Genomic DNA, 22,527 nt, shown 5'->3' on the forward strand with positions numbered 1-22,527 from the left:
TACACTGAGTTCCTGTATATTTTGATGACGTGGAGCGTCTGGATTGGTGTCCGGACGAATCCGGACACCGGACGTAATAATTTGCCGAACCACACTATAAAAGAAGAGAACTAAGTCAATCACAAATAAGACAATATGCGAAGGAAGTCATGGGAAGGGGCAAGGATAGGATCAGCAACTTGCCTGAATCTGTTCTTAAGTAGAGATTGTTCTGTGCGATGTCCGAATGCGTCTGGAGGCCAATCCAGATGTGCCATGTCATCAAATGCACTATAAAAGGGGTGATGTGGCACCTCCGGATTAGCCTCCGGACGTGTCCGGACACCACATTTAACAATTTTTAGTTCTTCATAGCATACTCACCATGATGCCTCTGAAATCCACAATCAATCTGCAAAAGAGTTTGTAGAAACTGTCAACAGATATCTATTACTTCATGCAAGTAAAGAAGCTGGAGAGGTTCCATGTTTTCTTCTCTCCATTTGATTTGTTTGCATCTGATATAGAGAGGTGGATAAGTTTTGTTACAGGAAAAGGAGTTAGATATCCTTATATAGGTTTCGTTTGGGACGGCTTTCTTAATGCTTCGTAAAGCAGTTTTCTAGTATAAAAATTTTAATTTTATACTAAAAAGTTGCTTTAAAAAGCAAAAAAAAGTCGTCCCAAACGAAGCCATAGACTTATCCCAAGGATTTAAATGCAGAAAATTCGGTGAATACAGTGATGGCAGAAGCCTTTTTGAGCTGCCTTCTTCTCACTCAATGCTCTCTTCTTGAGGAAAAATTATTACATTCGGACAAAAATATCAAGCATATCGAGTGTACCGAGCGCGGTACCGAGTGCTGTACCGAGCACGGTACCGAGCACTTTAGTGATGTGGCGTTTTGTTATTGATCTCTGAATGCATTCGATGTCCGGACAGAATAATTACTCCTTGAGAACTTGAGTGTAAGGAGCTGTCAACAACTTGGTGCTATTAGCATTATGGTTCCAAATTTCAAACTCAAGAGGTTGATCATTCGGGTTTGCCGATTAACCGATTTGTAATTGAGCTCAGACGAGCGAGCGAGGGAGGAGGCAGGCGTGCTCTTATTCGAGCGAGCATATGCCCTTTTTGATTCTATACGATGCTTTAAATTTATTTTTAATTTGCATATGATGAAGATTATAGTGAGAGTCACAAATGAGTTATCACAAGTGCTGCAAAGAAAATATTCTGACATCATAAATGCCATGATTTTGAGAAAAGTATCTATGATATGAGAGATGATAGTTGGAATATTTTGCTTAAATATGTTTGTTTATTTTTTGAGGCAAATAATATAGTTATTCCAAATATGAATATTACTTTTGTAATGCAAGGAAGATCAAGGCAAAAAACTGAAGTAATCACAAATAAACATCATTATTAAGCTGAATTATTTTACATTGCAATAGATATGAAACTTCAAGAGCTCAATAACATATTTGATGAAATAAATACAGAGCTACTTATGTGAGCAGCATGTTTCAACCCATGTGATTTATTTTTGGCTTTTAATAAGGCACAATTAATAAGTATGTCAAAATTAACCCATCATATATTTTGAATATAGATTTCATTATATTAGACAACCAACTTGATATATTTTTTTATTGATATAAGATCTAGTGCTGCATTTAAGAATTTGGATAATTTGCTTCAAAACGAGCATAAATTAAGGTTTCGTTTGGAACGGCTTTTTTACTGCTTCTTAAAGCAGTTTTTTAGTATAAATAATTTAATTTTTTAACTAAAAAGCTGCTTTAAGAAGCAGAAAGAAAGCCTTTCCAAACGAAGCCTAAGAAGTATGAGATTTATCATTTGATGTTCCTATTTATAAAGTTTGTTTTGATTTTGCCAATTGCTCCTACAACAATCGAACAGACATTCTCAATTATGAAGCTATAAAAATTGTTTACGCAATTATATAAAAGACTTCTGGATGAATTGATTGTCTGATTACTTATATTGGAAAAGACATCTTTACCATCATTGATAATGAAATGTTTATACAATAATTTTAAAGCATAAAGATTCGAATAGAGAAATTGTAGGTAAATTGTATTCAAATTTGAAAAACAAATATTCTTCATTGTAAGTTTTTTTTTCTATATAATTTATCTTTTTAATAATGATGTGTTAAAAAAATTAAAACTGTCAATGCCGGTCTCAAGCCCAGACGAACAGGTTGAGAAATTTTTTAAAAAATTAATGATTTATGTCCCCATAAAAAGAAAAATTTGTCTCCAATGATGATTAAACATACTGCAATCTAAATTTTCATATATAATTTTAAAAAACTTATCCAACTAAGATAATATTTCTCTCAATCACAGGCTTATCCCAACTCAATCATGTTCCTAAGCATAGAAAGGACACTGTTACTATCTATGAATAATGCAACAATTATGTCTAAATCCAACCAGTGGTTCCCCACACTAAGCAAGTTGGGAGATCCCTTCCATTATTATCCTTTTTTTATGAAAAAATAATAATTTAATAAAATATTATTTTTAAATTTAATTTCAAAAATATTATACCACATACACTAGCTTTTTTTTTTTTTTTTCATAGAAAATTAAATTATAAATATTTAAAATTAGAGTTTAATTTAAATTCTTAATAAAATACTATATCAGAATATCCTAATTAATATGAATTCTAAATTATTTCATTATTTTGAAAAAAAAAAAGAATCCCTAAGAATAACTAATTAAAATTTATATTATGTTAATTTCAAAATAAATTGGAAGAAATAAAAAACTTAATCAGAATATCTTTCAATTTAACGCATTTATTTTTCAAGTGGGCCTTTCGCCTCCATTTACCTGAACCCATCAGCAGAGTAGGTGATGGAGCACTGCAACGATGGCGACGTTGACGGCGCCGGCGACGGCGACCTTACTGCAGCGCTAATGCTTACTGCCGCAGAAGCCTTCCTGGTACCATTGGCATCGGCGGAGGAGGAATCTTCATGGCGGATCTCACGGAGCAGAACGGCGACGTCTTTCATGGAAGGGCGGTCGTCGGGGCGGTGGCTGGCGCAGAGGAGAGCGATGCCGAGGGCTTGGAGCATTTCTTGGACCTGGGTGTCGGGCCGGCCCTGGAGTCTCGGGTCGAGGAGCTCGACTGGGTCGCGCTGGAGGCGGAGGCGGTCGCGGACCCAACCGGCGACGGTCTGGCCCTCGCCGAAGCTGCCCTCGGCCGGCCGCCGGCCGGTTATTATTTCCAGTAACAGGACGCCGAAGCTGAATACGTCGGATTTCTTCGTTATTCGCATCATGCAACCGTACTCTGCATTCGATCCGTTGCATTTGTGTCAGTGGCATAATCCGCAGGGAAAGAGATGATTGAAATTAATATTATATTTTTTAAAATTGTTTTTAAAAAATATAAAAAGTTCAAACTTGAATTTATAAAAAGTTAAAAAATTTGTAGTATTTATTTTATTATATTATTCTAAAATTAATTTTGAAATATATTTTAATTTAAATGAACAACTCAACAACTTACAAGCCAAGTCAGATTGGGCTTGAGCATAGGCTCAAACTCGGCTCATTGGTTTACTAATGAGTAGGTCGAGTTCGAGCAAGCTCGCAAATTGGATAAATTATTCTGTGCGGACACCGAACGCTGTCCATAGATCAACTAGAATGCACTACGTCACCCCCCGCTCGGTACTGCTTATGTGACGCATTCTAGTAAGTCTCCAGACAGTGAACTGCTATCGGCGCCCGTACAGAATAATTTCTCCACAAATTGACTCCGCTCACTTACACTCTCAGAGCTAGGATTAATTATTCTGTGCGGATGTTGAATGTCGTTCGGAGACCAACCAGAATGCGTCACATCACCCCTTGCACAGTACTGCGGCTCGATACCACTGACATGACGCATTCTGATTGGTACCTGGATGATATTCTGCATCTGAAATCTGTGCTTATATATATATATAATTAAATTTACCGGGCAAACTCGTAAGAAACTTTGGGGTAAAACCGTAAACAAGGTTAGAATAAAACAGAGGGAGGTTAGTGTTACCTGGTGCAATGTAGCCGTAAGATCCGGCGAACGGCGGCTGCACGGCTGCTGGTCCACCACCACTTGTATCGCCGGCGACACAAGCTACACCAAAATCAGCGAGGCAAGCCTCGTACCTATCCCCAAGAAGAACATTATCGGCTTTGACATCACGGTGAATGATCGCTGGAACGCAGTCATGGTGTAGATAAGCTAAACCTTCCGCCACACCAATCGCAATGCCGAGCCTCACCTCCCACTCCATCGCAGCCGCAGCTCCTCTCCCACCTAAAGCACCGCCATGGAGGAACTCCCCAAGTGTCCCATTCGGCAGGAAGTCGTAGAACAAGAGTCTTGTTCTCCGATTCGCCGCCCATCCCAGCAATCGAACGATGTTTCGGTGTCGGACCCTGGCTAGTGAGGCGATCTCGGTTCCGGCAGCTGCAGCCACAGCCATGTCGTCGCCGATTCGGAATTTCTTAACGGCAATGAGAGTTCCGGTGGATGGAACTCGGGCTGAGTAGACGACGCCAGAACGGCCCTTTCCGACGGAGTTCGCTGGCGTAAGGTTTCTTGTAATGTCGGCGACGACAATGTCCAGTTTTTGGTACAGCGTTACTTCCCATGGAGGTGCAAGCTCCCCGTCTTTCTCTTCATCGACAGTGTTTCCGATTCCGGTGGCTCGCCGGCGGCTGAGGAAGATGAGAAGGGCCATGCCGAGAAATACTACAGCAGCGGAGAGCAAAGTAGCAGTGGCAATGTGCGCGGCACGCCTGGAGATTGCTCGGTTGGCATTGGCGGTATCGTCGATGCAGCCGGCGAGGCAGAGCTCGGGGTTGCCTGCGAGATCGATGATGGGGAGCTTGGAGAAAAAGGAGGAGTTTGGGATGCGGCCAGTGAAGTTGTTGAAAGATATGTCGAGGGTGACAAGGTTTTGGAGGACGGCGAGAGGGTGGAGATCACCGGAGAAATGGTTGTGTGAGAGGTCGAGAATGGCGAGCCGGCTGAGCCCGGAAAAGTCATGCGGGATCTCTCCGGAGAGGCTATTCCAGCTTAGATTTAAGGCGATCTCCAGCGCTGGGACCTTTCCAAGACTCGCCGGGATCTCCCCAGACAGAGCGTTGCTGCTGAGATCTAGCAATTGGAGACGAAAGCAGGATCCAATCTCCGTCGGGATCTGACCAGAGAATCGGTTTCCAGAGAGGATCAGCTTCGTCATGGAGGCAAGCAAGCCGAGATTAGAGGGAAGTTCGCCGCTTATGAGGTTTTTGGAGAGGTCGAGGAACTGGAGCAGAGCAAGGCCCTCAAAGAGAGTGTAGGGAAGGGTTCCGGCGATGGCGTTTCCATGGAGGTCGAGGAAGGTGAGATTTCGGCAGCTAGAGAACTCCGCAGGGATCGGCCCCGAAAGCCGGTTTGAGCCCAGATCAAGGAAACTGAGATTCTTCAATCCGCCAATCTCAACCGGGATTTTCCCGGTGATCCTGTTCCCACTAGCCCGGAACCGGATCAACGACTTGCACTTGCCGATACTCGGCGGTATCTCTCCGGAAAGATCATTATCAAGTAGGAGCAGCTTGCCCAGCATTGGTAGCGAGAAAATTCCCTTCGGGATTGGACCGGTTAGGGCGTTCTGGGAGAGGTCTACTGCTTCTAGATTCGTGCATCCGGCGAGTTCCTCTGGAATGCCGCCTTCGAGCCTGTTCTGCCATAGGTACAGAGTTTGGAGATTGTCCAATCGACCGAGGTCCGGCGGGATGGTGCCGGAGATCTGGTTGTTATCGAGCTCTAGGTCTGTTAAATTCCGGCAATGGGAAATCGTTGGAGGAATGGACCCAGAAATCTGGTTCATGCTTAACTGGAGCTCCTGGAGGCTGGTGATGTTACCTAGCGTGCCAGGAATCCCTCCAGTGAGTCCATTAATGGAAAGATCGACAACTTCGAGCTCTAAACACAAACCAAGTTCAGGCGGGATCATCCCAACAAAATTGTTCTGCCAAAGCAGAAGATTCTTCAGTTTCTTGAGCCGGCCGAGGGCCGGTGGAATGGAGCCGGTCATCGAATTCTCATATAGGTAAATGTTCTGAAGCTCGCCGCATTGGCCTAGTTCCGGCGGTATTGGACCGGACAGCAGCGCGGTATAAACCGCCAGTGTCTGTAACTGCTGAAGCAAACCAAGACTCGCCGGCAGGGACCCTGTGATGCTGGTCTCCGCAAGGCCAATCATGGTAAGGCTACTACAGTTCCCAATTTCTTCCGGCAATGCGCCGATTAGATTCTTATTACCTCCGGCACGGAAGACCTCCATTTTGCCAAGCCGCCCAATGCTCGCCGGAATCGTTCCGGCGAGCTGGTTGTCGTAAAGAATGAGCAACTGTAGATCAGTGAGATTGCCAATGGCATCCGGGATTCCTCCCTCAAGCCGATTGGAGTTGAGGAGAAGTCTCTGTAATCTACTCCCCGGGCGAAACAGCGACACAGGTATCTCGCCGGAAAGAGCGTTGTCGCTGAGATCGAGGTGGCTGAGCTGCGGTAGCTCGCCCAGCTCCGGCGGGATAGGGCCAGTGAGGTTAGTACCGGATAGTACTAGCATAGTTAATGACGGAGCTATTGCTGTAAGATTGCTCGGCACACTCCCGATCAGATCAATGTACTGCAAATTAATCCCAACAACACGGCCGTCAGGACCACAGGAAACCCCAAACCATCCGCATGGATTAGGATCCAGCTCACTCCAATTGGAAAGCCCGGCTTCCACTGACGATCCGTTTAGTGTCCTCTTCCATGCGAGTAGAGCTGCACCCTGTCCATTAATGGCCGCAGCGGCGCTGCTCGATAGAAGCAGCAGCAAAAGAAAAAAAAAGCAGAGTAGGCATTGCAGTAAGAAGGGGAAAAAGAAGAGGGGTTTTGATGTAGGCGGCAAGGCTGCTCCATCGACAACTCCTCTACTACTAGGGAGCATGTTTCTTTCTCGCTTTGCTCGCTTACTTTGGAAATGGAGATTGGTGTAATCGAGACGAAGACGATGGAGTAAAGAAGATGGGAGAGCGGAGCATCACTGGTGCTCTGTAAGCTTTAAGAATTTAAAACTGGAAAGATTCGATTTTTAGGGCTCACTTTACAGTTTAAATAATCGGAGAAGAAGATGGCGGAGAATTAGAAATAGGGAAAATTTCAGAATCTCCGGATCCAAGAAGACACTACAGCGATCACGTGGTGGCGGGCGAAGAGATGGAATTTGGGTGGATCGGAGAAGAGAGAGTGGCGATTCTATAACCATCTTCATGGGGTTAATAATATTGTACTGTGGAGATGGATTTAGTAATGGTGAAAGAGGGAGAGTTTCTTAGAAGGTTTGTAGGGGATGTAAATTTTATTAGGATAAATTTGAAAGTTATGTTTATTTTTAGAGTTTGTGATAAAAAAAAAATTGAAGGGCAGGTCAAAAATTAGGGCGGTTAAAATCGGGTCACGGATTAAGTTCATGTCTATTCCGAAACTAACCCGGCACTGTTCGATCCTACCCGAACCCGACCCTTGTTTTGCAAATGGGTCGGTTGACCCAAACCCGACCCGCCAAGTGAGCCCCCTTCGTTGCTGTTAGACTTCATTGTTCGCTCATTGGACGACATTCTCTTCCCGTTGGATTGAAAGTTACAATATTTTGATCTGAAGCACCAAAGCAACGACGGGAGTTCGCTCGTTGTCTAGCCGGCTCCTTCGTTGTTGTTCAACTTCGCTCTTTGGATGATGTTCTCTTCCCGTTGGATCAGAGTTATAACATTTTGATCGGAAGCAACGACGGGAGTTTGCTCGTTGTGAAGGAGTCGCCGCCTTCTCGGCTCCTTCGTTGCTGTTCGACTTCGCTCCTTGGACGACGTTCCCTTCTGGTCGCATCGGAAGTTACAACATTTTGATAGGAAGCAACGACGGGAGTTCTCTCGTTGTGAAGAACTTTCTCTGTTTCGTGCGCTTCTTCGATCGAATCCGGTAAATACGCCGATCTGTGTCAAAAATCGAGTTATTATCAGGTTTCTGATTGAACCCGGAATTCGAAACTAGTTGAAATCAGGACCCGAACCTAAAATTTTTGTGTCGGATTTAGATTGTGTCCAATATCAAAAATAAAGTTTTTTTGTGAAAAAAAAAAATTGTAAGCTTTTTTGTTCTTTTTGAACCATCAGCACATTCAAATTGAAATATTTATCTGCCCATCTATTAGAGAGAAGCCCTGCATGCCTGTGTGTTTGTGCTTCGCCTATGCAAGCCCACTGATCATTCTCTCGTGTGCATGATGGGTTGCATTATCGGGAAATGCACTCCATGCTTTGTTGCTTGTCACTTGCATGCCTAGAAGATGAAATATTCTTATTCCTAAACCGGCCTTCGAAGCGAAAAATTATTATGTGCGGTGTCCGGACGCATCCTGATTTCAATTCGGATGCACCACGTCACACAATGCATAGTGCATTGGATAATGTAGCGCGTCCGGATTGACCTCCTGATGCGTTCGTACACTGTATATAATAATCTCTCCTTCGAAGCGCACACGTGAGTTGTGTGTATGCTATGATAATTTCAGGCGAGATTAGCAAGGCACATGCCTGCCGGTTGGTGGTGATCGACGGTCGGTGATGATGGCGGAAGATGAGAACGCCATAAACCACACCTTATAATAGTTATCCAGTTTTCATATATGGTCTAGATATGTTGTAATATTTAACAAATTAGGTTCGAATTCGACATAAAGTTTTTTAATCCAATCAATCTTAACTCGTCATGTTTAATAAATATATCAAAAAAGTGAACTCGAACCCGGCCCACTACAAACCCAATGACTCGAGCCTGATTTGATAATCCATTTAATTAAAAAAATACAACTTATAAACTATAAAGTTTAGGTTAATGGATCAAAAAAACTAAGAGCATACTAATAAATAAAAGAATTTTTTAAGGAAAAAATAATAATAAATTGGTCACTATCAAGTTCGTAGGTCAACCCAAACCTAACACACCAATTAAACGAATTAAAATTCTAAAAATGCGAACCCGACTCATAAATTAAATAGGTCAACTCCAACAATCTGAATGTTTATGGTCGTGTCCATGTCGGGCTGTCAGGTCGAATCATTTATTGACACTGCTCGCCAACATTCGACCGTGCCGATGACGACAGACGGCATTAATAATCATTTTTATAATAATACACTTGAGATTATAACCCCTTAAGTGACATAGTTTCATTGGGTCAAGAGAATTTCATAGCCAATTATGTGAATTTTTATCTGCATTTGTTAATATTCCTTTTTAAAACCACCCCAAAAGATCTTTAATTAATTACCATTAATAAAATTTGATGCATAAAAACCTTTGATGGCATAAATTTGATCATTATTTAATTATGCATGATAAAATATGTTTTGAATAGAGGTATTTTAGCTCTTATCTTTTTTTTTTTTTTGTTTTTTTGTCTTTTTTTTTTTTTTTTTTTGAAAAAATTGGTAAAAAAAAAAAAAAAAAACCATTGTATGATTAAAATTTTATGCAATGATATGTTGATGTTATTTGCATCGGAATAGGTTTAGGAGTTATTAGATTTACATTGAGATTAGTGTTTATATATAATATCATAAACTGCACTAATCTTAGTGTACATTTAAGAGCTCGACAATACGTTCTGATTGATGCAAATTACGTTAGGGCGTCCTCATGCAATTTTTTTTTTCAATAGAAAAAGTAGTATTTTTGATGATTATGTTAAATCTCATATTATTAACATAATGCTTGGTGGCTGCAATATACTCTAAAATTATGTCAATAGATATTGATGCATGATACATTAGGAATGGACTTCAAAGCTCTTGAGTTTATGTTGAGATTAGTGTTGTATATGATATCATGATTCACACTAATCTCAATGCAAATCCAAGAATTTTGAACCCAATTCTGATACATTTTTCGATGAAGATATCTTGACTCAATTTTTTTTTTTTCAGATTAGTCCAATTCTAAAAAATTAAAGCAATTCGTAGACTTCTGAGTAGAGCTATACTCTCCATGGGAGGAGAGATTATTACTTGCGGAGTTCGAACTAGGGAGAACCGTCCGATTTTTTGTGAGTGTGAGCAGTAAAAGCACAGTTACTGTTCACCATTGAGATTTTACTAAGCTTTTGCTGAGCACACTCACAAAAAATGGACGTAGCTTCGATTCAGACTTCGCACAGTAATTAGCGTTTGTAATTAACATTTTCTCTTTCTACCTCTATCTTATTATATCTCTCCAATGAAAATTCATTTTTTGTTTTCTTCCTTCATAATTTTCCTCAAAACCTAATTTTGGGCCTAACAAAATCTTAAATAATTGCAAAATCATGAACAACAACCCTTCTCATCCAACAAAGAGATCCCTTAATTATTATTCTAACCTACTCTCCTTTATAATATATAAAAATGCATAATATAAATAATAATCATAAATTAGCATTTGTAAACATATTTAAAAAGACTATAGATCTAATTAAATAATGAAAAAAAATTATGTAAGAATATCCTGATATCTAATTAACATGATAGGTTTTAATACTCTTAGATATGAGTGTCAAATTGGGTTGGTGGGTCGACTTCGGATGATCTGAAATTGACCCGAATCGAATCCAATCAACACAAACCTCTACCTATTGAATAAATGGGTCAAAAAATCAACTAGAACTCGACCCTCTAGCAACCCGACGGACCCATTAACCAGTTTTGATAAAAAATTTATAACTCATTAATCATAAATTTTATAATATTTGATACATAATAAGAGTAAAAAAAAAATTTAAACTAGTCATTTTGGGTTAAAAGTAGTTTCATGAGTCAACCCGAAACTGCCCATTTTAAAAAAACAAGCCGGAAACCTCAACCCAAACCCAAATTTTTCCAATCAGGTCATTGATTAACACCCATACCCTTAGATTTACTCTGAGATTAGTACTGCATATGATATCGAAAGCTACACTAATCTCAAAGCCCATCATGCTGCAAAATCATTCAAAATATTTTTACATAAAATTTTAAAATATTATAAGAAAATTATTATATTAAAAAATGTTTTTGAAAGTAGTTATTAGTGGGGGCTATTAATGTCTGATTAAACAATCTTATGCACCATGATTTAGCTGTTATAGAGGACATGTCGGATCTAGATTCCAATTCTCAGATCTACTCTTCCTTCTCTATTTCACCCACAAGAAAATATATTTTATTTTATTTTATTTGGGATGAAATTTTTAGCTCGAAAATTAAAGATCATTAGAAGTTAAATTATTTTTTAATTGAAAAAAAATTTATGTTAGGATAGGTTGACTAAAACTGATTAGGGAAAGGCTTGAAGTCTTGAGATCTACTTTGAGATTTGTGTTATATTTGTTTATCGTGTATTGTACTAATCTTAAAGCACATCTAACTAGGGCAATTTTCGAGTTGTTTTTTGAGTTGGGTTGGGATCTGATTGAGAAAAAAGATGAGTAGGAATATATTGACTAATTTTTGCAAGGTTTCGCTTCAATGCCGTTAGATTTGCTTTGAGATGAGTGCAGTATGTAGAGAACTAATCAAATTTTGTATTGGGCTAATTTCAAATACACTGTATTTCTTTTACTATGTATTCCTTTTTCAGCAAACCGAACAGCATCTAAACATTTCTAAGATTGAAGCTCTAATCATTCACAACCCTAATATTTCAAAATACAGGCTTCATTTGGGATAGCTTTCTTACTGTTTTCTAAAGCAGTTTTTTTTTTTTGTACAAAAAATATCTTGAACTTAACAAAAAAACTATTTTAAAAAGCAGAAAGAAAGCTATCCCAAATGAAATCTTAACTATCACGAGGTGACCCATCTTTGTAGATTTATCGAATTTCTTCCAATAATTTTAGACACCCAAAAAGATAAGAATCTCACTAATATAGTTCTAAACATATAATAATTTAAATTTTGAATATTTGATACCACAACAAGATATATAAAGATAAATAATTTAGGAAGTTGATCCATCTTTATGCATGTGATGAGAAAAGGGTGATAGGGGAGGAAAGAATCTGTGCATGTGATATGGTTGATAGTAGAGCACGTGGAACTGAATGGGATGAAGTATTTGCATATTTGAATTTAGGGTTTAGTGTGTGGACCTATTAATAGTGTCAAAATAGGTTAAACGGGTTTGATTCGGGTCTGATTTGGAATTGACCTGATTTAAATCCAGTTGACACAGATATGTCCTGTCTAATAAACATGTCAAAACGGTGCTTCAGCCCGAAATCAAATTAAACGGGTCTCTTTCGAGTAAAAGTAAAATATACGAGTCAGCCCGAATCGAACCCGTTTATTAAACGGGCCAACCAAAACCTAAATTTTTCAGATCAACTCGGCGAATTGGGTCATTTATTGACACCCCATATAAGTTTTTATAGAAGACAAAATGATCAAATCAAGATCAAAACCATGACTAATTAATTCACTTGAAAATCATGTGCAACAATTAGATCAAGAAGATCAAATCATAAACTCAACAACTAATAAGTTCTCCATCTAAATGTGAACTCCACATATGAATGTATCTCCAAAACTAAATAGACAAAAGCTTCGTTTGGAATAGCTTTCTTAATACTTTCTAAAACAGCTTTTTACTAGAAATTTTTGTACTAACAAGTTGTTTTAGAAAGCAGTAAGAAAGCTATCCTAAATGAAGTCAAAGTTAAAGAGAAAGAAAGAAAGAGATTATCAAAAACAACTTAACAAAATTCAATATGGTTTCTTAACAACATTATTGCTCTTTAGTGCCGAAAGAAGGAAAGAGCTTTAGGCCATTACCCATAAAATCCGCATAGGCACTTCATCCACTATATATTACCTCTAATATATATATGATAATTTGGCTTATTTGACTGCTTTATGCAGTGTTGATGGTGTTTTATGATATTAATAGTGGTGGATGACTCAAAAGACTAATCAAACAAAGATTACAACAAATCATGATTAAAGTAACCTTAAATATTGATTAGTGATGCTTAATTTGTTTCACTTTGCTTGCATTGATTTGGATAAATGATAATAGATTAGTAGTAAAAGTAGTAATAATTAAGGGTGAAATCCATATAATTGTTTTTAAAGTTCATTTGGTTAATGATTATCAACTTAAATTGTATAGATTTAGGCTTCGTTTGAGACGGTTTTTATACCGCTTCTTAAAGCAGCTTTCTATTACAAAAATTTTAATTATTGAACTAAAAAGATGTTTTAAGAAGCAGGAAAAAGTCGTCCCAAACGAAGCCTTATGCGCCAATCTTACTTAATTTGACATTTAGGTTTCATTTGGGACGAGTTTTTATTGCTTTTTAAAACAGCTTTCTAGTACAAAAGTTGAATTTTTTGTACTCGAAAACTGCTTTAAGAAGCACTAAAACAGCCGTCCCAAACGAAGCCTTAATATGAAATATTTTTCATATCATATCTTCAACTTTCAATTAATATCAGAGTCTTCGTTCCTATTTTAGAATAACATTGCAAATTTAAAATTATTATGTTATATATTATTATAATTCTTTTGGTTATTCACACATGATTAACAAGTTACATTTTAATTTTTCATAATTGCAATAAAATTTTGATATTTTTATGATGTATTAATTACAAACTTTGGTATATTATTTTGAATGATTGCCTTTTATCATTTTTATTTAATAAAATAAAATTAAATAATTAGTATGTCAAGTCTATTAATTATTTTGGATTTGTTCTAAGAGGTTACATCTTTTAGAGAATTATTTAAATCTCAATTTCTTCTTAAACTTCTTTTTGTTGAAATGTTATTTTCTTAATATGTAAGGATTGTTGTCTCGGGTTCCGGGTTAGACTTTTCGACTCGTTTACATATCTGGGTCGGGTTAGAGTTGACCCTTTTGAACCCCAGGTCAGCTCGGTTCCAACCCGAAACATGGTTTTGACACCCCTAATAGACATTATACTTTATTTAAAACTAAAAAATCTCAATGCTTAAAACAAACAAATAAAAACAAGATTTTGAAATGTTTTTCATGTGAAAGCAATCAAATGTGGCTCAATTTAAATAATTTAAATCATATGGTTATAAATAGCCTAACGGAGAAGATATAAGTTTCAAAAGCCTTAACTCAAAAGGAATTTGAATTTTATGAGTATTAAGATATATATTTATATTTATTTATTTATTTATTTATTTATTTATTTATTTTGACATGGCAATTTTGTAATTTATTTTGGACATGATGCAGTTCATGATGAACACATAACAAACATGGGATACACGGATCATTAGGTTATTGATTTGGGGCTCACTAGTTGACATCATATATTGTAGAGATATTGTGAGGTGCACATATATTACTAAGACTTCATTTGTTATGGCTTTCTTTCTGCTTCTTAAAGCAGCTTTTTTGTACAAAAATTAAAATTTGTGTACTAAAATGCTATTATAAGAAGCAGTAAGAAAGCCGTCCCAAGCGAAATCTTAGGCTTCATTTGAGACAGCTTTCTTATTGCTTTTTAAAGCAACTTTTACTGAATATGATAGTAAAACCCTGAAAATAACCATGCAACGCCACTAATGTCTCTCTCTTAAAATGCATGCAAGTCATGTCTCCTTTTTTTTCCACTTATTAAGAACCTTTCCCATGGCATGCCAAGTGCTCCCAATGATCCATGTTTAACCATGCAAATGATGGCTAAGTGATGCTTAATTACATAATTAAGGTTTTAATTATAGCTAAAATTATGTAATTATAAACTTATACAAGGAAATGATGCTCCTTTATACAATAAATTTATTTTTCAAGTTAATTTATGATCACTTCTATCCTCCACATGTAATTGAAAGCTTGAATTGAAGGCAAGGAAAGTAGAATCAATAAGGCTTCGTTTGGGACGATTTTTTTTTTTTTGCTTCTTAAAACAGCTTTCTAATATAATAATTTTAATTTTTGTACTAGAAAGCTGCTTTATAAAGCAATAAGAAAGCCATTTCAAACGAAGCCTAAATTTCTAATAATTTATTGATTGTTTATGAATATGTAAACAATGATCTAAAGAACATTCCTCAAATGTTGGGATAAAGAGCATTCCTCAATCAACATGAAAGTCGATCAAACAAGAGAAAAAAACTCTAATAGATTTAGTCTACAAGCATCACATTTCTCCAATTTAGTCAATAGATTATACAAAATCGATCACAAATGATCCCTCAAATAGAAATGATGAAAATCAGGATACAAAATTGGTCCTAATTTAATCCCAAGGAATCATTTCGGATCAATTTTATCTAATTGATGAACTAAACTGGAGAAATGCAATACTAATGAACTAAATTGATCCAGAGGATCATTTTAGACTTTTTTTCTAAATCAAAATGACAAAAAAACTTATTAAAATGAACAATGCAATTGAATATTACACCAATTCAAATAACATCAAATAGAATTTCTATTTTGTCACAGTTTCTTCTGAATATATATTGAAATTTTACAGCAAAAAACAGAACTACAGAATCAGGTCCAGCAGATAAGGACCATCTGCAGAACATAAATCCATCTTCCTAAACTCTCATGGCTTCAGAAATCAGAAAGGAAATACCTCCTCATTGATTAGGTTGCTCCAATCCCGCAAAAGTTAATTTTCTTTGGGAGATAAATAATCAGCAGCAATAACTAAACTCCTCTGAGGAATCAAGAACACAAAATACAAATCATTCAAATTAGATTTGCCTTCTTCAAGAATCTGATGGTTCTGCAGTAATAAGGCCATATGGATTCAATACAATCCAGATATTTGTCCACTGCCCATCCCTGCACCTGCTTGATCTTACTTCTGAAGAACTCCTTGTGATCCATGTTCTTGATGTCTGCAAATGGCTTGATTAAATAGAACCAGAGAGTTGATTGAAGCTTTCCTTCAACGATGTAGCTGTGAAGAAGAAGACAGTAGGCTGGAAGATTTTTCACAAGATTTACTGCTTGCATGAAGCAGAAAGTATAGAGAGAGCAAAGGCCCTTTATGATATTTATATAGAGGGCAAGGACTAATGGCCCAATAATCCAAAGAGGGGTCAATTCTTTAGTGACTTCAGCTCCATACACTATTCTGATCGTCAAAAACCAGGGGATGCTGCAACAATAAATAGTAATAAAGGTCAGTTGATCTCATTGTAGAAATTACTGAATGAAAATCTAGAACGAAATTGACCAAGTGCATGTTTTTGAAAGAATGAAGAGACTTCTGTTTTGGTTCAGTGGATGGGAAATTGGGAATGCATACAATCATGATATATTACAATTATGAATAGATAGGAATGATGCTTTCTGAAAAAGAGGTTTAGAATCCGTTTGGGACGGTTTTCTTATAGCTTCTTAAAGCAGTTAAATTTTTCTATTAAAAAACTGCTTTAAGAAGTAGTAAGAAAGTCGTCCCAAACGAAACCTTGTAATCACAAAAGATTGAAGGCAGTGAAAGAGGAGGCAATTAACTTATCACAAAGATCAAGCCAAACTTTGGAGATGGATGGCATTCTCTAAAATACTACTAACTTGCTTTTAACTATATATTGAAAATTCAATAGAGATGAGGTCCTATTTGGGGTGGCAGTAGCTGAAAAGGTAGCTATCAAATTGTTATATGAAAAAAATAAAAGTTTCTGCGGGTACTATGAATTTTTCCCTTTTTGAAGAAGTAAGACAAATTTCTTATAACTAAGGCTTCATTTGGAACGGCTTTCCTTTTGCTTTCTAAAACAACATTACAGTACAAAATTTTCTTGAATTTGAAATTTTTTACTAAAAAACCATTTTAAAAAGCATTATGAAAGCTGTCCCAAACAAAGCCTAAAACACTGACATATCTTGTTGTAAAAAGTTATTTCTACGACATGAGAAGCAGCAAGAAAGTTTTAGACAAACAAAAATGTGACACCCATGTGTAAAACAAAGTTATGAGAAAGCTGCAACAAACCAAACTAAGTTAAATGATCCGGCAAGAACCCAAGATCTTATCATGAATGTATCGCATAATGGAGAACAAACAAAATATTACCGAACTGCTACTATTCAGCTAGCAAGCCATGATAGAGGAAACCAGCTGAAAATGAAATGCAATGGATTTCCAACTATATAAGAGTGACGTATGGTAAGTAAAAGTAATCACAAAAACTGCATATGATTATAGCCTGAAAACTATAAATAGTACCACTAATATACTTACAATATCACCAATGGAAGGCTAATTGAAGCATCCAGCCTGAGAAAGTACATGAAGGAAACCTGCAGCAATTTCAAGGCCTTTGAACTCACTGTTACTTGCTTATACTCAGGAACTTCGCTCTTAAATGGTTTTTCCTCAAAAGCCTCGCATACTTTTGGACTAGATGTCTGTGTTGTTAACATGATAAGCCACTTTCTGAACAATTTTTGTATCGCAAGAGATCCACCATTGGAATCTTCTCTTTCTTGGGACTCAAAGGATAGATGATTTTGTGCATCAAAAGACTCTGTAGTGGTTTCTTCTATCTCCTTCTGCGTTGGGGAAAGCTGAAAAGGGGCCTTAGCTAATCTTGAACTTCTGTGTCTGCTGTCTGATCCATCATTTTGTGAATTGCCTTTAAAAGATAAGACCATAAGAGTTCTTCTCTTAGCCAGGACAGAATGAGCGCTGGTAAAGTAAGAACAAACGGTTAGGGGAGTTTTTGAAACAAGAGAGAACATCTGGAATAGCTTTTATTAGATGAGATATTAAAATAACAAAGAATGAGCTTGAAAGTGAATTATTTAAACAAAAATGAACCAGTATAATGTAAGAGAATCAGCAAATAACTTAGAAATAAGGATATTTAAACACAAAAAGTGAAGTGCGAAGTAAATGCTCAATGATAATGTATTTCTATCAATAACACCTAAATTAGAACTGCATAAATTGATAACAAAAGAGCATTATAAAGTTGATTATATCTCACAAATGCAAGGCAGCTTCTGCAGTGATAAAATAAATCTGAGAAATCTTAGCTGTTACTTGATGAAATATAGGTCCAACAAATCAAAATGTTCATGTAGAAACAAACTTACCTCAGGCATAGCCGGTGTTTCAATGACACAAAATTATCCCTTCTGCTAACATGAAAAGAAGCAAAAGATCCCAAATTGATCCCTCTCTTGCATGATTTAGGTCTCAAAAACAGGGAAGGATGAGGGCCCTGAAGCATGCAATGCAACAAATTAGTGATAATTGTACTAACTATCATGACCATATCACTCAACAACGAATCCAAAGTTAAAAAACAAAAAGAAGACAGCCAAATTAGCATTCACCAGCACCAACATACACATATTTACAAATACAATCCTCTAAAAAGACTATGAATTGATGTCAAGAATGACAAAAGGTAAATAAGGCCAAGCATTAAAGACCAAGGAAAGATTCTAAACACGTCGTTCCCGACTCTGGTTAAAGAAAAGAGACGCATAAAAATTTAGCAAAAAAAAAAACATAACATGTTATGTGTTACCTGTATTTGGAGATCCATTGATACCATTGCCCACTATATTAAATCATTATTCAGAGCACAAACTTTGGGGCATTGACTTCAGAAGATAAAAACTATTATTTGCTTCCTGAAACACAAAGTTAATAATTATGAATATGAGGACAATAAACACTTGAACAGAAAATATAACAAAGTCAATAGTTTAATGTCACTACATCTAACATTTGGTATATTCAACATAAGCTCTTAACAATCATTTTTTCTATTATTTTAAATGTTCATTAGTACATATAATATAAGAGATTGAAATCTGCAAATAGATAAACATGTAAGAATATGTGACTCAAAATAAAAAAAGCTTTGAATATAACAAGAGTCAAACAAACTAACAAAGCTCAGAAAATACTTGAAAGCATGTTGAAAAACGATGTAATATAGAGAGATTTAAATCAAATTAACTAAATCAAGCTGAGGAACAGCAATGCAACAACAACACCATGAATAAACTTCCCCAAGTAGCAGAGATGCCACACTGCGACATTTTTGCAACATTAACTGAGAAATTAATCCAGTCTGAACGAGAGGGTTATGCCTTTTGTTTGATAGAATCACAGGCAAAGTATGCACATTGCAAGCTGGATCTTTCAGTCTACCAATTTGTCCTTGGATACAACTCAAGCTCCTGATGTTGATCCGATATAAAAAACAGAATTGGCAACCACTTGGAGAACCTATAACGTTCTTGTTAAGCAGCATACAAACCAAAATGCACTTTCAATAATGTATCAGTAATTTTAGATTTCTGTCCAAAACCAGACTAGATTATACAAACAGGTATCACAGAAAAATAAAGATAACCAATCCAAACTACTGACATGGATTAGCCTCAACTAAACCAGTACTGTTTCATTAAATCAGATAATAGATGTATTCAGACATTGCGGATTCTATTTCTAGATACTCTAAGAAGACCCCATCTATTAATTCTATTAATGCCACAGTCCTAATATATATATAATGAAAGAGAGAGAGAGAGAGAGAGAGAGAGAGAGAGAGAGAGAGAGAGAAGGATGGGCAAGAATTGGAAAAATATTAGCAATTTTTTAAACCCTTTTTAAACCACAGCACAAGGTTTTAATTCCTCTAGATGTCAAATTAATTATGAAATACACATAAAGAATCAATATTAGTTTAGAGAACTACTTGCCTCATTTCTCTTAGATGAACTGAAGAATTGCATGTAAGGATCACGAAGCTTGTCTGACAATAAAAAATAAAAAATGGGATGGGATATCCAGACCAAAATTAGGTTAAAATGGATTTTAAAACCTCTGAATTTGCTTTAAGATGATTGCAATATATGCTTAACCAATAAACTTTTATATTACATTCATGTTACCGTAAATCTTAAGGACTTCAAACTTCATCCTAACTAAATTATAATCAAAATATCCTTACACAACTTCTTATCCTTTACCCAAAAATAAACAGAATGCCATCTTTCAAGCAAAGGGACTTCACCAAAGTTTAGCAAATTATTTCATAAGAGTTTAATAAAAAGGTGAATGAAGTCACCAATCAACTTATTCAAAGCTTGCAAAGAACAGTAATAATGTATTCATAAAAATGGCAAACTCAAGTTTATAGGTACATTGCTTTTGCAAAATGAAGTAACTATATTTCTCCCCTAATAGCTTTCAGTCATGAAGAAGATGATTAGTCTATTGTACGGAAAAAAGGAAAACAACTATGAAGATTATTGAATCTAAGTTCATGATTATCTAGTTGCATTCTCAAAATATGTGCATCCCCATCCCCATAGAGATGTTATTGCATGACAAGTTTGTAATATATCATTGCAACATGCTATGTAATCTAGAATTGGGGCATAATGGCGGGCTCTAACGACAGGTGAATGTTACAAGATGTAAAGATGCTTCCCATGACAATTTAACAAAAGTTCAGACCTTTGAGCCACAGTAGACCAAAGGCTGCCACTAGATCTAAAGAATCTTTTGTGATTAGCACTGCCCAGGTAGGTCTCTCTGGTGGATCCCTTTATTTATAGGCCACCAGAAAATGCGAGTATTGCTTGGAGTACAAATGTAAAATGAAAAAAGCCATCTCATATGCCTTGAGTGCTGCTCTAAAAAATTATGATTTTTAGTTGCATGAAACTAGAAGGTTGTCTAAACGCACATTTCCAAATTTGAGAGACTTGATTTCAAGCAACAAAGGTATTATGGAATCAATATAAACTCCAAATTCAACAAAAACATTTTAGTGTAAAAGGAACTTCAGAGAACGGCAACGAGAAGCCACAAAAATTATCATTAATAATTCCAAAAAAATTCAAAAAAATGCTCAGCTTGTTTTTAGCAAAAACTACAGAACCCTAAGTTATGAACTATGAAGGATAACAGCTTTCTTAAATGTGAGAAGTGGCACATGCTTAAAAGAGCAATGCAAGTTGTTGAGGACGCCATCCACTCTGCATGCCTTTGATGCGACAAAAATTTAGAAGCACCGATGTTACGGTAAACCACGCACGCCACCATTGCTCCACATGGTGCATGCACACCCCAATCTAGTGCTCATAAATCGATTATGTTTAAACTAACACTTCACTCTATGCCTGCAGTGGCGAAGATTATTATTGCTTGACCAATTTTTGTTCCAATAGGTTTACACAGTTGTCTCCTCCTTGTTTTCTAGTATACTATAATCTTCTCCAATCCTCTAATCTATAGTCACAGAAGACAGACTACTCTCAGGCTTATCGTTTGCCCTCTCTAGTGTTTATGATTTCATTTTCCTGCTCTATTTCCAAATGCTCAACAAAGACATTTTAGTGATTTTCCTCCAATTTTGAATTCTATTTGCTAGTTCTTCTTTAAAAAAAAAGAGTTACAGAGGTCAGATTTTTTCTTTTGTCCTGTGAATGAGATTGTTATGCTTGAACCGGCCCAGGAGGGGCCGGCTGGACCCGGTCCGACCCAGGTCTACACCAGGCGGAGGCGGAAACCAATAAAAGAAGGGGGGCGGACAAGGTGGGCCCCACTTGGGGCTGATTTAATTATGTGGGAGGAAAAATTTTGAATGCAAAGGGCTGTTTAGGTATTTGGTAGGAATCCATTATTGTTAATTAGGAGGATTAGGAGGGAAAGGGGGTTATCTTGAATTTGAATGTAATTGGAGATCTAGGGTTTCTTGCTTGGGCTCTTGGCGTTGCCGGAGATTGTCGGAGAGTCGTTCTTCCTCTCGAATCGAAGAACATTGTATCTTGCTTTTGTTTTGATCATCTACTAGTGGAATATAAGTCCATTGCTTGTGTTTCACTCAGATTTCCTACAGATTTTTCTGTTTTCTACTGTTTTCCTGCGTTTTGGGCTGATTTCCTGCTGAAAAACAGCAAATCTATTGTTGTTTTCCCCACTCAAATTGATAGGAATACTTGGAATACTTGGATCTAAGTATTTCCTATCAAATTGGTATCAGAGCGAGATCCGGGCGGTGGAGGGCTGTTTTTTCCACTGTTTCGCTGCAGATTTTCGCAGATTTTGGGTTGTCGGAGGCTGTTTTCCCCTGAAAGCAGCAGTTTTTTGGATTTTTTAGAGCAACAGTTGAGTAAAACAGCAGGTTTTGACTGTTTGGAGGGAGATTCTTGCTGTCCGGAAGAGTTCCCTTGCGTTCCGGAGGCATCTCTTTGGTTCCCATGGCATCTAAGCGGGTAGAAGTCTTGGAGACCGAGATGGGTCAATTTAAAGCGGATCTGGAGGAGAAGATGGCGACATTGAGCGAGAATGTGGAAGGGAAATTCATGGCCTTGGAGGATATGATGAAAAAGTTGTTGGAAGGGCAAGCAAGGGCTGTGCCAGCGGAGGAAAGAGGAGAAGGTAGTGGGAGCAAGGGTAAGGAGAAGGTGAATCCAGAAGAGGAAGAGG

General features: G+C 37.0%; 2 protein-coding genes across 3 annotated transcripts in view; both read right to left on the minus strand.

Moving 5' to 3' along the window:
* Positions 1–2,741: 2,741 nt before the first annotated feature.
* On the minus strand, positions 2,742–7,405 carry LOC110100709 (LRR receptor-like serine/threonine-protein kinase). Its single transcript, XM_020828340.2, has 2 exons — positions 4,064–7,405; positions 2,742–3,316 (listed from the first exon to the last, which is right to left on the minus strand). Exons 1-2 carry the CDS (start codon positions 6,999–7,001, stop codon positions 2,847–2,849), a joined length of 3,408 nt encoding a protein of 1,135 aa, XP_020683999.1. The 5' UTR covers positions 7,002–7,405; the 3' UTR covers positions 2,742–2,846.
* Positions 7,406–15,476: 8,071 nt separating this feature from the next.
* Positions 15,477–22,527, minus strand: part of LOC110100716 — a 15,981-nt gene continuing 8,930 nt past the window's right edge. Inside the window, exons 2-6 of one of the 2 annotated variants that reach the window (XM_028699579.1) lie at positions 19,176–19,314; positions 18,605–18,710; positions 18,165–18,292; positions 17,308–17,754; positions 15,477–16,218 (exon numbers count right to left, since the gene is read on the minus strand). In XM_028699579.1, the coding sequence (XP_028555412.1) occupies positions 15,804–16,218; positions 17,308–17,754; positions 18,165–18,292; positions 18,605–18,631 (1,017 nt within the window). In that variant the 5' untranslated portion in view covers positions 18,632–18,710; positions 19,176–19,314 and the 3' untranslated portion in view covers positions 15,477–15,803. The remainder of the gene's footprint in view (positions 16,219–17,307; positions 17,755–18,164; positions 18,293–18,604; positions 18,711–19,175; positions 19,315–22,527) is intronic. The other variant, XM_020828351.2, reaches the window with a different exon arrangement.

The sequence above is a fragment of the Dendrobium catenatum genome, unplaced genomic scaffold (assembly GCF_001605985.2).
Source record: "Dendrobium catenatum unplaced genomic scaffold, ASM160598v2 fragScaff_scaffold_1342, whole genome shotgun sequence".
NCBI classification, from domain to species: Eukaryota; Viridiplantae; Streptophyta; class Magnoliopsida; order Asparagales; family Orchidaceae; genus Dendrobium; species Dendrobium catenatum.